Here is a 16,623-nt window from a genome sequence, read left to right as displayed (position 1 = left end):
CTATCTTTATAGTTCTATTTGTATTTCTATCTTCTATTTGTATTTTCTGAGGAAATTAGATAAAAAATTAACCTTTTACTTTTTAAAGGTTAATTTTTTATCTAATTTCCTCAGGATAACTGTAGGAATCTCGTATTTCAGTACCGGACACTTATGATAGTTGCTTCTTATTGCCAGACCTTCTGAAAGTTTAATACTTTAGGCTTTATTTTAATTTGTACTATCAGAGAAGTTGATTCCTATGCAAATCGGGGACCTAAGTAGTTTGGTTGCGTTACGTCAAACCCAGCTGACAAGTGACAGATCACAATTAACATTGAATTGACATATTCGACCAAATTACGTTGGTCTGTCAATCGCATAGGAATCAACTTCCTCGATGGTACATTAAAATATGGAGTCGTTTTATCGGTGGTGCATATTGAGCATCCACCTGTTGGATACAAAAACGGTAATTCATATTAGGTATATTATTATAATAATATAACAAACATAACATTTCCTCAAGTCTTTTCATATAGATCGAGTTGTTATATTTTTCTCTAAATAATCAATTAATTTTAACAGCATGAATAGACCTGGGGCCAGTGACAGATTTTCATGACCAAGTCCCTCCCAACCGAAACTTCGTAAAATGAATAAGGGACTTATACTATGAATATTAGCTACCGTCAGCTGCGACTCCGTTGGTGGGGTGGGCAGTGGCAATGACTGGCACTTGGCAGCCTCCCAAAGATGAAGAAAAAAAAGTTTTTTTCATTGCATTGCATTATACAAAGTTTCGCCCGGGAGGAAATCATTGACCAAAAATTTACCTGGCTCCCGGGCCACAAAGATTTAACGAAATAACTTACAATATCATATATTGCTTATATAATTATTTACAAATCACAGTCAATGCTATCTATTTTATTTATGTTTTATTATAATAATTATTAATTATCTTATACACAACCATTTATTACACTTGATATTATTATTGTTTACTGTGTGCCTCAAGACGTGGTCCAAAGAGAATATAATCACTACCACAGATTACTAGTATATATTTGTAGAATCACTACGTACCTGGTCTGTCCAACGCGTCCAAAATGGGTCCACAGAATATCAGGGACTGTGGAGTCCACAGTCATGAACCTGAGTGGATTCCACTTCAATAGTTACCAATTTGTATCCGGCGCCTTGCTAAATGCATATTAGGTTTTGTTTTATTGTTATTTTATTTTATTTTTTTATTTCTGTTTTCCTCTTGTATTGTTGTTTTTTTTTGTTCTTTCTTTTTTTTTTGTTTGTGTGTTTCTGATACTTGCATGGAGTGATATCTTTAAATTTAAATGTACAGAACTTTGTGTAATGTCCAGATTACTGAATAAACGTTTATTTATTTATTTAATATTCTCTTTTTCTTCATAGTTTGTACTGTACTTTCAGTAGGGGCTTTTAATACTTCTTAACTGAAATGACGAAAAATTTATTGAGTATATAATGATTATTTTATAAAACCCATAAACACATTATATATGTATACATTTACCACACTTGCAGTTGGAATACAATCACATGGTGACATGATTGTGGAATGTGTGGCATGTTGTAAAAGACGGCCTGGTCTGCCTGGGTCATAATCTTATTCATCAGTTTTTTCTTTTTTGTTCATCTTTGGGGAAGCTGGAATTATAAAAAAATGAAATTTAATCCTCTATAATACTGTCTAGAAACATTCTATACATTGCTTAGGCATTGTGTATAATGATGATTATACAGATTGCAGTTAACGTTTACATTTACTTATCTGACTTTTCTTATTGATTTTTCAATAACATATACGCTTTATAATCTTGTAAAGCTTGAAGGCTTGAAGAAAATAAAATGTAATCAGAAGTGCCGTAAATAGGGCGATGCCACCGGTTCCCAGGCACAGGGCGTAGACTCTGGGGGGGCGCAAGAATGACCCGACCAGACAGATCCTTATTTTTCGAATTGCTCTTGATAAGTTTCTGCTGCGCCCCAGAGATGTTTCCCAATGTAGTAAAAATATATTCACAGCCAAACATATAACCTTTGGAAGTCAGTTAAAAAACAAAGGTGCAGTTATATTATAGAAGCTCGCACAGGACGCAAAAAAGGCTATTTACGGCACTGGTAATCAGAGGCAAAACTTCACACTAACTACAGTTTAATATGGGTCTATCTGAAAATACCTAAATGGACATAATGATTAATGGACATACATGCGTAAACTATTTTATTAAAACTATATGAAAGCGGTTCGTATTTATTATTTTAAGTTTTATATTGTTTTATTAATATCAATAATCAAATATATTTATTATATATAGCTCATAAGTCATAGCCTGGTCATAGCTGTCCAATGAATGGTAGTTTACGGTACCCATAGAGTATACATTATAGCTTGCTAATGTATACTCTAAGACGGTACCTTATACCAGTATCAAGTTTAAAAAAAAAATCAGCCTTGTTTGTATGAGGAAGTTGTTGTGTCATAATTCGTTAAATTCTGAATACATTTGCGTTTTACGTTTGTTACGATGATTTAATAAATATTTCTACGAAATACTACGTTTAGAACATAAAAACACTTCAATTAATACGGTCTTTATGTCCTACATACAGACGGTTATTTAATTTCAGATTTAGGTGATATCAGTGAAATCTTGAAAATGGAATCCCCAAAGCAGTTGGAACCTGATTCATTAGAATATTGGAAAAAGCAAGCAAAACATTATGAACAAAAGTAAGATTCGCGCTCATTGTGTACTCAGTATTTTTAGTTTGGTGATGTGATTTCTGAAAATGATGTCATTACAGAGCTAACGATATACAACATGAACTCGACGAGTATACGGAAAATTCAGCACAGCTCGAGAAGGAATTGGAAGCTTCCTTGGATCAGGTTGAAAAGCAGAACAAGGACTTGATGAATCAGAATGAACGTTTGAAAGACGAAATAGCATCACTCAGGGTTAGTAACAATAAAAAAAACATTACTGTACAAATGTGTGTTTTGTACAAATTATCAGTATTTGCAAAAAAAATATTGATGTTTATTTCAGAACAAACTGGAAAGAAGTCATCACGAAACAGAGGCTTTAGAAAAAGAGATACAAACACTAAAAAAGGAGAAGGATAAACAAGGAATTTATATCAGAGAATTGGAACAAAAGAATGATGATTTAGAAAGAGGACAGAGGTGAGCTTTTATTTTATTGTTTTTGCATTTACTTTTTCTATTAAAGAGAGACTTAGTCTTTATAACTTGTGGTAACATTCTGGTGTCATGATAGTGCCCCAAGCCTAAAGGAAAATCACTGTGATACTGTATTAATTCATAAAGCCCCATACTGTCACCGGTGACCGAGACACTATAGAAATTCTATTGTGTCTCGTTTTTCCACGATCAAAGGGTTAATGGTTATTGCTTAATTCACATTATCAGTCAAAGTTGAAGAGCTGTTATGAACAACTATACTGACCTCCAGTAGTAAAGTTTCTCAATAGTGTTATTCATTTTTCTATCTTGAAATGATTTTTGATCATCTTGTTACGATCATTGATTCAGTTCAAAGAAGTAATTACTTCATTAATATGTACAAGTGTGAATTGTTATTTAATAACAAGCACTAATAAGTTCTAATTACTACCTGTCATGAACAGGTATGGTAGTTTGTGCAACAGTTTACTACAACATTATTTAAAGTTTTCTCTCTTGCATTTTTTTACTATTTGTCTATAACCCAATGTTTTGAAGAAAAAATGGAAATCAAGTATTTTTTGCTTCTGTTAATATAAGGGGTTAATATATTTATCCTTATTTTTTTATTTAATTATATATTTATCTAGCACAGGGGTTCCCAAATCCAGGCCAGCCAGATCAGGGAATCCCTGATCTAGCAAATGAAAGGGTTGATAATATTATTATTAGACTCCTGTTATCTAATTGTGTGTCATACAATCTAATGATTTTCATCATTAGATTGTATGACAAACAATCACCTTTTTTTATTTAAGAATAATATCAGAGTCGGTGTCGTGTATCGAAACACTGTTAAATCAAGCATATGAACGAAATGCTGTTCTAGAAAGTGAAGTAGATGAATTAGAAAACCTTAGGGTAAAACTGCAGAGAGCAACAGATGAAGCAAGAGGTAAATTGTTTTATATTGGAATGAAGTTCTCAACAATTTACTATAATATACAATTTGTATTTTTGAACTGTTGAAATTCTATAATTATTATTTTGATAGATCTGAAACAAGAATTAAAAGTAATAGAGAAAATTCCTATCCTCAAAAAAGAAGAGAGTACAAATGAGAATCTATGTAACGGCCACTCTACTGCTCGTGTAGAAATAGAAACACAAACATCAGTCACCTCACCACTGAAAAGTAAGTAACTGTACTTAATTTTTTTTTTTACTAAAAAGCAATAAAAAATAGGGTTATGAATTTGTTTTTACAAGTATTTGTAATTAACAAAATATTCATACCCCTCTTTTATTAAATTTGTTTATTACAGTTTATTACAAGGTAGCAGCTACTTATGTGATCTTGGTACCTTCACTTAAGCAAGGGCACTATTTTTTTAGTAAGTCTTAATGCCCTTGTGTTGGTAATGTTTCTTTACAAAACTTATTAATACACCTTTAGGAATGTGCTTATTTTTGGGGAGCATCGGTGGCCTAATGGGTAGACCTTCAGTTCGCACTCCTAGAGGGTGCAGGTTCGAACCCGGGTGGAGGCGTGTACCTATGAGACATTTTCTGATATCAAGTACATAATACGGACGCTCGTACGGTGGAGGAAAACATCGTGAGGAAACCTGCACATAGTTGGTCCCAGACATATTGACTAGTTCTTTCCTCTGGACTAGGCCGACTGAATGCCGTATGCGCTTGGGCAACCATACAGTATATAGTACATATAAAAATCTTGTCCCAGGCACTACAGCATTTAAGGAGTGGTTACTTCACTCTGAAAAATACTGTATAAATCCACAACGGATGTAAAGGCATAGTTTTTATTTTTGGGAATTTGGGCTCCCAAATATCTCATACTCGATTTACACTCGCGTGCGAGCAACGAGGCGAGCCGCGAGACGCGCCGCGATACCTGAGTGTAAACTCGAGCTCGCGGCTCGTCTCGCGGCGCGGCTCGCAGGGCTCGCGTTGGGAGCGATTTCACGAGACGCTAGTATAAATCTCGTATGAGCAGTTTTAATAGAACTGCTTAGAACCTGTTAAGTTACATATTTCACATAAATAATAATGTTTGATCTAAGACTAGACACAACTATCAGACTATTTTCATTGCATACTACAAATTGTTGAATATAATTTTCAGGGGAAGTAAACGGTAACACATTGACACCTTCAGCCCGAGTATCAGCAATCAATATAGTCGGAGATCTACTGCGGAGAGTTGGGGTGAGTGTTGAAATACTGTATATGTTGGTAGTTTTTTGGACACTAGTTGGGGTTGCGGTAGTTTTATGCGGTGTAATGTTGCACAATAATTACGCTTATTACATAAGCTAATGTAAAAGTTTTCTGTAAGAAATGTACACTTTACATAAGTATTGCCCAAATATCTCATTATCTAGTCAAAATATAATTTAAATATATGATATGTAAATTGTTTAAAATTAAGTATTTATGGTGTTTATAGTGGGATAAATCGTTAGAAGACATCTTAAATTGATGTCCTTGTCAAAATCTACAGCCAAAGTCGGATCACTGAGCTTTCATTGTATTAAGGAACAGCCTTAGTGTTAGTGGCTTTTATATGTAGCAAATTTAGTAGACATACAATTTTATTTTACTCTTTGTAGAGTAGCTACTTTATAAATCAATTACACTTATTTTTTTTTTTATTATCTATGCCTATAGCTTCAAACTGCATACATCCTCTTACGTAAAAGATATTATACATATTAATTAATAATATACAAATCATATACAAAGACAAGTAGAACTTGTATATTCATTGTATAAATATTTTTATTAGCAAGTGGGTATATATTGTATTAGACATAAACTCATCAAAACGAAAACATGTTTCGTTTCTCTCAATCTGCAAGTTGAATGAGTGTAATTGATTTAATAAGTCAATTAGTAAAACCAAAGTGAAAACTCTCAAGTTGCTCATAAAACCTTTCACCGCATGGCGCGTTTGCTTGACCGCGTAAAATTTATGCGTTCTGCTCATAAAGATTATTTCTGTTCTTTAATATTTTTTTTGTGTTGTACTTAAGTGGTTACAGTTACGCAAAATTGGACACACAATTTTTTTTTTTCAAAGATTTTTTTATTATTGCTTGAGTTAAATAATTATAAAATAATAATAATCCTTTATTGTAAGTAATGCAGATTTTAAAACAATTTCAGACATGCATTAAATAATATTTAATAAAATTAATATTATTACTTTAAGTGTTAAAAATTACTGCCTTAATTAGTTGTAAGTGTGTAACACACTAGGCCGAAGTTACGCGGCGGAAATTCCGCATGATTACGCCCGCAATGTACTTTAAATTACCGATGACACACTATTCCGTTTCGTTCCGTCCGTATATTGTATGCGTTTGACATTGCGGGCGTAATCATGCGGAATTTCCGCCGCGCAACTTCGGCCTAGTGTGTTTAGACACTAACTTGTGTATTTATAATTAAATTTTAACGCTTTAAACACTAATTGTATATGGAACAAGACAACAACATTAATATTTTTATTGCTCCTACATAATACATTAAACTCTTATTAAGATTAAATTACATACATTAATTCATAAAATTTTATAAAGCACAAAGCAGAAGCATTATAAAACATAAACGAACTGATTTTTTTTTTATGAAAAGTAACATAGCTTTGGTTTTAATGTTTTAGTAGATAACATATTTTCTTTCGACTGTACTTTGCAGTTAGCTTCATATGAGCCTAAAACGGATGCGATTTTGTATGCGAGGCATAGACTCGGTAACTCAAAACAATGTCTATTGACTTTTTGTTTCATTGAGCATAACTAATGTCTTAAATTGCCATTATTTGGTAATGATTGCTATCGAAATCGCGCAATCATCTTAATACTTAGCCTAAATTCGTATTGTGTTATTCAGAAGTACCTTGATTCTACTATTTAATCCCAACATGAATGCGGCTTCGATACAGTCTGGATCCTATCCAACTGACAAAATAGTATTCTCATACACGTAAAGTGTCAGCCGACTGATTTTCGTCGTTTTAACCAGCAAGAAGTATGTTCGTTGGTTTGACAATACCTATACCGAGACCTACGGACGTATGAAAAAGTTCATGCTGAGACCGCATGGAAACTATATCGAAGCCATATTAATGTTGGATTAAAATGGCAGAATTGGGTGAGGCTGATAGCCTGCATCCTATTTAGGGCCATATAGCCCGTGGGGCGTAGTGCATCTGTATAGTAGTTGGCATGGTGTTCTGCTTGCAGCTTGAAAGGTTTCTTTGCCATGAGTGTGGTAAGGTGAAGTGTACGTGCGGTGTATCGACCGTGGCGGAGTACCGAGCGCCCGAGGTCGGTGACCATGGCAACGGCAATGCGACACCCGACGACACTGACCCGGTCGAATTCCGGACCCCCGCCCCCTTCACCCGCCAATACTCAAGATCCGAACAGTCAAAGAGCTACTCGCAAAAACCCCAAACGCAAATACCCCCCGACAAAGTGCCAGAAAACGGCAAATTGCGAAGGTCCTTCATTGTTAGGTCTAGGGAGGGGCTAGAGAATTTCCTCAACTTCTCTTCTGCGAAGAAAAACCATGAGGGAAAGGATAGATTGCGATTTTGATCTTTTTGTAAATTAGATTGAATTTTATAGCGAGTATGGAATCTGGTATTTTCTGACTGGTAACGCAAAATTCATACAGTATCCCAATTATACTATTATTTTAAATCATAAATACAGCTTCGATCCTTGTCCGATCCAATCCGTTTTCTACAAAATCGTATTAACATGAAATGTCAAAACCAACAACATTGGCATTTTTTTGAGAATATCAGTTTGTAATTTAAAAGGAATCGGACTTGATCTATTAAGAAACGAAGCTGCGTTAATGTTGCATTTTAAATTAGAAGAATTGGTTTACTGAACAAGCAACCATTTTATTTGTAACTACCCTCATTTGTATAAAACAACGTCCAAGTTTGTTGAAAACAAATTTCGTACTCTGCTGTCATATTTACAAGCACATATATTTAGCTCTTATAATTTTAGCTAGTTTAATTCAATATTACTTTTATTATTATCATTTATTTTTGTAAGTTTTATTTTAAGAATGCGTTTAATTTTTGAACAGCACTTATGTGTTTTAGTACAAACAATTATTATATTATTGTTGTTAATGAATTAATTACTTACTTAATTACTACTTAATTTACTATCATAATTTTATCTTCTCTAAATTGTTACGTATATGGAATGTTTCTTGTATAAATAATTGATGAGGCAGCTACTAATTACAACTTACTTTAGCCAGTATTAGCTAGCTATTACCTGTATGCCGACGATAATTATTACAATTTTTGGACATATGTTACCTAGGCTAGGGACATGTGTGTGGCCTAATAACACCTACGAATAATAAAAACTAAGGAAACATAACTCCCATACTTCAACCGTTTTGAATTTGGTTCCTTTTTGCACAGTAAAATATGACAATAGCTACGAAACATCACTCAAATTTACAAAATGAAGCCGTTGACAATAATGGGGATTGTCCATTTTTTTTTAATTTTGCTCATTACAAAAACATTTCGAGGAATAAGGTCAGTGATCGTTTTTCTGTATATAAACGAAAAAAATACCCATTAGTTACTTATATTTTTGAACAAATATGTTTAACCTTTGTTTGACCTTCAATGGCGTTAAATTAGCAATAAATACGACCAACATTACGTTTCGAACTCATTATGTGAAAGCTGAAACGAAAAAAATACCCATTAGTTACTTATATTTTTGAACAAATATGTTTAACCTTTGTTTGACCTTCAAAGGCGTTAAATTAGCAATAAATACGACCAACATTACGTTTCGAACTTCTCGTATCAGCTTTCACATAATGAGAACTTGCATTTGACGAACCAGCCATTATAAATAAGATTGAAAGGAAATTTAAAACACTGCAGAGGTCAATTGGCGGCCGATGATGACGTCAGAGAGAAACTTTAAAAATTTATTGAGAAAAAACTAGCCAATGAATTTCAAAATAATTTAATTTATATTCTTAAAATACCCTATTTCAACGAAAAAATATAAAAAGTACATGTGATTTTTTTTGGACAATGCCCATTATTGTCACAAAATTGTGAACCGAATACATGCATAAAGTATGCAATGTATTCAGGTCTCATTTTGTAGACTTGCGGAACAAATTTTTGACACAGTTACCCTTCCTTAGTTTTTATTATTCATAGCCTAACACTGACCCCCTTACCAATAAAAATATCTATACAGTGTATTCAGACGTTATTATACTGTCAGAGAATTTGATTCATAGGCAAATGGCGGACCAACGTCATTTAGTCGAATTACTTAAGTCAATTCAATGTTAAAGTGCGACAAGGCTTTATATGAACGTGGGCGGGAGCGCTGCCTTTTGTATGATGGCAGCGTTAGTTCGTTTTCTCGCCACGTTCATTTAAAGCCTTGTCGATCTGTACCTGCACTGACCTCCATTATACAAGTACGCTGGACTTATTGATACCCAACCGTTTTTTGTGCCTATTTGAAGCGGAATCAGCGCTCCCAATGCGGGGGAAGAGAACTAAATCTTACGTAACTAGCAAATGGCCGCTTAGTCGCTATTGGTTGTAAAAATTAGTATTAGTTCCAAGTACTGCCACTACTGCTATCAGCGCAAATATGGCGACTTTCAAACGACATTTTTACGTCAGATTTAGTTCTCTTCCTCCGCATTGGGGACTCTGATTCCGCTTCAAATAGGCACAAAAAATAGCTGTCATTTCAAAGTGTATCATGAAGTCCAGCGTACTTGTATAATGGAGGTCAGTGAGCTGTAGTCATGTGATGATCTGTTGGCTGGGTTTGACACAATGCACCCAAATTACAAAGGCCCGCCATCTGCCTATGAATTAACGTTTCTGATAGTACAATGTGTTGTCCTTGTTTGATAAGTTAGAAAAGTCGCTTGACAAACAGGGACGAAACATTGTTTAATTATAACCCCCATAATATAACAAAGTGTGCATCTTTTTATTTGTAAGGAGATTATTTACTGCAATGTAGGTATATATAGTCTGTCAAGAAAGTGAAGAAACTAAAAAGTGACATCGTAGTGTCCACTGTCATTCCTTTCAAATCAATCTAAGAAAAAAGGAATGTCACTATGATTTTTAATTTATTCACTTTCTTAACGAACTGTACGGGGTGCAATCAAACCTTCCGGCCGGTATTTAGCACTCACGCTTTAATTATTCGCTTACTATGTATATAGTTATTATAGTGTACTGTATATGATGTAGCTTATTTTGCTTGCGCATTTTAGTTTATAGCATAGTTTCGGATTTAGATGATCTTCACTTTATGGCCAATCATAACAGTTGTTTACAATGAACAGATTGAAAAGACTGTTCATGCTATTGCATTTACACACAAGCGGGTTGAGTGCGTGCGAATGCGATAGCATGCTCCTTATCGGAACTGTATATTTGTTAACATTCAGTTATGAGTCTTGGTCTTCTAGTTTTTGCTAACACTAGTAACTTTAAAATACTAGATTTCCATCTGAATCTAGATCTGTGTCTGTCACCACATAGTGTAGTTTGATGCATTTATCTGGTGTTGGTTTTACAGAACTAATAATGATGAAATAGAGATGGTATATGAATATGCGCGATCCTGGAGACCTACTACGAAACTGTTTTGAGACTCAAACAATCGACTGAAAATGTGCGTCCTGCTCTAACAACGTCATCTCACGTTTGTCAGAGTAGGACCCGGCATTCTCGTTCGATTGTTTGAGTCTTAATACGGTTTCGTAATAGGCGTACTGAATGGTAGGAACGAAATATTGACATGACTTATGTCCGTAAGCGAGGGGTTTTTCGACAGGAATTTATCTACTCAACAGAGTTGTTAATTGGTCAACAATTTAACACTAGCCAATCAAAAGCTTTAGTGAATAGATAAACTCCTGTCCATAAAAATCAGAAACCAGGCCTTAACTGTATGTTTTTAACGCTCTGCCTAGTAAAAAGTAAATGTAAATACTTACTTTTTACTACTGCCAGAAATTAAAAACCAAATCTATTTCATCCTTATCAGTTCTGGTGTTGTATCATATTTCCTGACATATACTAATATAATCTAACATTCATTTACTCGTATTTTCTTCATTGTAGGCTTTGGAATCGAAATTAGCTTCCTGTCGTGGTACCGTTAGACCTAAAGAGCACTCACCAAATTCGAGCTCAGACGTCAGTAAGGACTACAGGTGTGTACTCAAGAACTAGAACATCATTCCACATATTGCAGATAGTTACAGCTTATACTTATAAGGCCCACTACACACGTTACGATGAAACTGCACAGGCCGGTCTCACGAGGTTAGTAAAAGACGCTGAAGGTCACGGTCGAGTGTAAAGAATTAAGTACAGCATGTATGTTGAAGCCGGATCGCTTATCCGCCGTATTACAATATGGCTAGTCGTTTTCAAAAACAATGCCGTTTTGAGATATGCTGGTTTAACGACTATCCGGGTTTCATGCGGCCGAAAGATGCATACTGCGGCCAAACTGTACAGTTATATCGCTGCAGTCTGTAGCGGGCATATAAAATGTTTGCTACGGATACTCATTTTGTTTATTAACCATCTAATATTGTGATCGAGATCACATTTCCTACTACTAATATCTGTGATGTTTTATGAATATATGTATAATGAATGAATTTTGGCCTACCAACTGGAGACCACATAGCTTTGCACGTCAAGTGGTTTCTTATAACTATATCCGCTTAAATATACACCATGAATTGTGCCACACGCTTAACACAAGTCCCAGGTGTAGGTGTGTCAAAATTGTGACGTTGCTTATATATGTAGTCGCAACGATCTTCGTATACACAAGCAAACAATTTTCGATGTAAAAGCCCGTTTTGGTAATGTAAACTCTAACGTTTTGAAATCAGTAGGGCCAGGCCACAGCACAGCGTTGCGGCATCGCATTGTAAATATCTGCGACGCCGCAGAACGCAGCTTGGAAGTTTCCGACGCGTTTAAAATTGATAGTATTATTATTGTATAATGTCGTATCCGATGAAATTTTTGCGTTGTGACATCTGTGCGACGTTGTTTTTGTGATACGACGGCGGAACGCAGTCTTGTGGCCTGACCCGCCTGACTCATAGGTTGTCTAGCTATTGTGTTAAGATAGTCGTTGTAAAAATCTATTTAAATGCACTCTTCACTCATATTTAAAAAAAATAGAATTCGAAACTCCTTAGGCTGTCTACACACTTAATTCGCTGTGGCGGGTTAGATGTGTAACACCTTTAGATGTGAATAATAATTCAACTCATTTTAAGTGTATTGTGTTTCTGTGAACTAGTTATAATATATTATATATTACATTTTATAATGATATTTCGGTGTAAATAAACGTCAAGAATTAAATGAGTGTACTGATAGGATTTTGTAAAAGATTTCTTGGTTGTCGTAGAATTTTTCAAAATAGTATTCGAAATTTATCTGTATTATGTACAAAACAATAATACATAGTAATAATATTATGATTCTTACTTATTGATTATGTGATGAATAAAATAGTCATAAAATAAAAAATAAATATAGTTAAGTTCTTTTAATTAAAATATAGTATGTTTAATCAGACCAATGTGTTGTAAAATGATATAGATGTTAAACTTAAAGAGTGATATATTATATTTGTTGATTAAAATCTTGCCTTAAAATTTTCTTCAGTAGCAGTCGTTTACACTTTAGTAACTTTCTTTTGGGGCACTGAATAGCGAAGACAATACTTGTAGATTTTCCATCTCACTCTAACTAGCAGCATTTTCTATAAGCTATTTCATACATTCAGTGTTCTAAAGAAGTGATAGATATTTTTGTACTGTTCTATATTTTCATAAGTCTAAAAGCAAATCATTCTAAAGATGGGATTCATGTCCTTAAGTGGATAATATCTAAATGTCATTTAGTGATAGATACTACGAATAATAAAAACTATTTGTTATTCATAGGATAGATATAAAACAATGTTTTCAGTTCTTAGAATAATTTACATATTTTGATATTGTCAACCAATTTGTGGTTTTATTGTAGCAATGTATGACGTACATGAATGTCCATGTTAGGCTACATTCAATATGTCGAAAATTGTTTGAGTAGGTTCATTGGCCTTAATGTAAATTGCCCAGTTTACTACAGATTAAAGTAAGCATTTATGTTCACATTTGTGGTGATCAGACAATTTTTATTTTTATGCGTAATAACAAAGGATAATAAATAAGTGAAGATTACCTTTTTTATTTTATTTCATATTATAGGTTTCCCTGTAAAAACATTTTTCAATATAACTTTCCATTCGACATTCTTTATCATATCAATTGGTGGCTTGAACGATACAAATAGATGTCCTATTGATTGATTCAACAACTTTACATTCAAAGTAAGTGTGGCTGAATCTAAGGGTGTTACTTCTTCAATAAAAACTTTACCTGCAACAAGTTTTTTGCTATCTATATTCTAATAAGTTCATACGAAATAATATTATTATACTAGAAACTGTACGTACCAGCAATTTTTGGTGAACGAGCCAACCACAAAATTAATACATAGAATGGAGTACATTGCATTATGAAAATAAGTCCTGCTAAAATATACTGCACCAGCAAAGATAGGACTCTGAACTGAAAAATTAATGGACTCATTAGAAACAGTACCAGTACCATCCGTGCCGTCAGGTTTAAAATGCTAGTCAATAGTCAAAATTACAAATAAAATCAAAATTACAATTTCATGTTGTAATAGCATTTGAACACAACAGTTTGATCATAGCTATTGGTTTAATTCTGTGTATGGAGTGATCATCTACAACACATAATTTTTGTGTGAGCATTTAATTAGCTTACCATTGTAAACACTATGTAGTACATAAGGGTAGTTGGCAACAGTAACAGCAGTATAGTGAAAGCCACAGTCCCCACAAAAAGCTCCTGGTTTGTATATTCACAAGAATCTATGACATTGCGCAGTGGATTATATTTTCTCCCAACAAACAACCTCAAAAGAGCAGTCAGTCCTGATACTTGAATGTTGAAGAGCCTGGAATGAAATATACAGGTGATTGGGCAAACTACTAAATGTTGGAAAATATCCCATTACTAGCACCTTTTTGTTTGAAAATACTAGGAAAGACAATTATAAATAGTAGGATGTTCTGTAGTATGAACTCTTTGCCAAGATATTGGGTGTTTAACCACATGAAAAAAGATTGGAATAACAAATACTGTAAGACTTTTTTTACTAGCATTTAATTTACCTTGCAGCATAAACATAAATACAGTATGAATGGAAGGTAACCAAACAAAGCATATCTGAAACAATGGCAGCTTGAAATGTGAAACCCAGGAACCCTACATATTGGTAAATGTATAAAATAGTATCCAATTTGGAGCTTGAGACTTCTGTAAAGAAAATAGTTAATTTAATAATAAATAAGTAAAAATACTATGGTAAAAATTATGTAGCAGTTGAATAATTTTGTTTATTGAATACATTACCTAAAAACAACCACCACAGCTCAACATGATATAAAAAATATTTTCCCAGCATCTTGTTAAAAGCATTGTTGAGTTTCAAACCTGCTGGGGCACCCATTAACCATTTAAGTAATGAATATAATAAGTTAACAAGTTTCTAAAAATACAGAATGGTAAATTGAGTAATGTTTTGTTATGTCAACAAAATGTTATACATTTTTAATAGAATATTGGTATATTTTTAATGGTTTACCTCCAACGCCCCAAATAATATGGTAGCAATCTCTTTTTTATCAAACATTATAAGTTCCAAAATCAAATATCCCAAGAAAACATCAACCAAAAGAGCCAAAATTAAATTGCCCCGTTGAATTGATATCTGCAAGAAAATATAAATACAACTTGTATAAATATAAAAACACACATAAAACACAACTTGTCAAAAACATTTGTACTCACTTTGTTTTTTCGTTTTACTGAGGTGACTAACCAAAAGACTAGATTAATACTGTTGAAAATATGTTTAGCAAACATTGAGGCTGCCAGCCACGAAGGACAGTGGCAAAGTTCATAATATTTTGAAGTATTTTCTGAGGCAGACGAATCTTTTCGCACATAATGTTTTAAACTGGACATAAAATCCTCGGAAGTGAATACTGCCTCTGAGCTATTTACTGTATCATAATCGTAAAGCAGTAAAACTATTTGATCACATAAATTTATGGAAACACCATTTATAATACACTTCTTAACTCCAAAAGATCCAGCCATGTTTTCAATTACAAAAAAATCGTCGTTCCATGTATATTTGGTTTTATCAGAATTATTAGCATAATAGTAACCGTAGAAAATATTATTTTCTTCACACCCATTTGCTTGAAATGAAGGAAAATCGAAATAGACTTTAGTAATGTAAATATCGATAGAATTATCTTTTCGAGTAATGTAACCCTTTAATAATGCGTGTTTTTCCTTTGGAAATACAGGTAGAAATATTTTAATGCTATTCATAGTCTCATTTTCTATTAACTAATGGCAAAAATGCTTTAATTTTATTTCTAAAATAGTTTAATTGTTTATTTTTTTATCGCACAAAAAATACAATCAAACCATGACATGCGTCATATCATATGTCAGTGTGACGGCTATGACACTTGACAGTTTTATTTTCTTATTATGGCACTTCGGTTATATAACCATGGCCAGTGTCGAGTATATTAAAATTGTTATTCCATTTGTGAAATACAATGAGTTTCTAAAATACTAGAGTAGCAATGTCTTACAAAAGATTCTCAGAAATGCGTAACCACTTTTTTGTTCAAAAGACAATGTCAAGTCATATATTCGTTATGTCATTATGTATGTGAGATATGCCTGCAGGCATCTTCGAAGTGGCAACGCGTTGCTACCGTAAACCACAGATTAGTTATATGTACCTAGCCGTAAACTTCCAATCTAGTTACGTTAGTAACATAGAATATCATTGTGTGAAATAGGTAGACCTACCATAAAGTTGGTAGATGTGACAACACTGCTAATTAGTCTTCTTTTTAGGATTCTCATTAGAACTTCTAAATTTAGTCAAATGGAATAACAACTTAAGGCGGGAAAACAATATTTTCAGCATCATTTATATTGTCAGGTCTAAAGTCTAGTCAAAGTCTTAAAAGTCAATACAGTGAGGAAGTCAAGTCAGTCGATTCAGTAAAGTGGTAGACGCTTTACTGAAACTTTCGATGGAGTTATGGAGGGAAGTGGGAACCCAAAATAGCACGTTTCTGGATATTGCATCACTTTCCCACACTTGCGTGTTGTACAGTGCACAATAA

The 16,623-nt window shown here is 33.6% G+C and overlaps 2 protein-coding genes and 1 long non-coding RNA gene across 4 annotated transcripts; 2 read left to right on the top strand and 1 right to left on the bottom strand.

Annotated features, from left to right (window-relative positions):
- The first annotated feature begins 2,484 nt into the window (after window positions 1-2,484).
- LOC121732826 (nuclear distribution protein nudE homolog 1) lies at window positions 2,485-13,552 on the top strand. Of its 2 annotated transcripts, XM_042122824.1 has the most exons (8): window positions 2,485-2,755; window positions 2,830-2,983; window positions 3,075-3,211; window positions 4,030-4,166; window positions 4,266-4,406; window positions 5,361-5,443; window positions 7,486-7,807; window positions 11,413-13,552. In XM_042122824.1, exons 1-8 carry the CDS (start codon window positions 2,682-2,684, stop codon window positions 11,523-11,525), a joined length of 1,161 nt encoding a protein of 386 aa, XP_041978758.1. In that variant the 5' UTR covers window positions 2,485-2,681; the 3' UTR covers window positions 11,526-13,552. The 2 variants fall into 2 exon arrangements, with proteins under 2 accessions (XP_041978758.1, XP_041978757.1); XM_042122823.1 differs by lacking the exon at window positions 7,486-7,807 and having other exon boundaries at window positions 2,489-2,755; window positions 11,415-13,552.
- Window positions 10,063-11,211, top strand: LOC121732827. Its single transcript, XR_006036442.1, has 2 exons — window positions 10,063-10,747; window positions 10,790-11,211. It is a non-coding gene; the product is annotated as an uncharacterized LOC121732827 (long non-coding RNA).
- Window positions 13,288-15,861, bottom strand: LOC121732824 (phosphatidylinositol N-acetylglucosaminyltransferase subunit Q). The gene is made up of 7 exons (XM_042122819.1): window positions 15,254-15,861; window positions 15,048-15,173; window positions 14,816-14,951; window positions 14,575-14,719; window positions 14,165-14,357; window positions 13,828-13,942; window positions 13,288-13,750 (listed from the first exon to the last, which is right to left on the bottom strand). The coding sequence occupies exons 1-7, from the start codon at window positions 15,803-15,805 to the stop codon at window positions 13,569-13,571; spliced, it is 1,449 nt and encodes a 482-aa protein (XP_041978753.1). The 5' UTR covers window positions 15,806-15,861; the 3' UTR covers window positions 13,288-13,568.
- Between the last annotated feature and the right edge of the window lie 762 nt (window positions 15,862-16,623).

Source organism: Aricia agestis, chromosome 12 (genome assembly GCF_905147365.1).
Source record: "Aricia agestis chromosome 12, ilAriAges1.1, whole genome shotgun sequence".
NCBI classification, from domain to species: domain Eukaryota; kingdom Metazoa; phylum Arthropoda; class Insecta; order Lepidoptera; family Lycaenidae; genus Aricia; species Aricia agestis.
The sequence above is the reverse complement of the archived record's forward strand: the minus strand, read 5'-3'. Positions and strand labels throughout refer to the sequence as shown.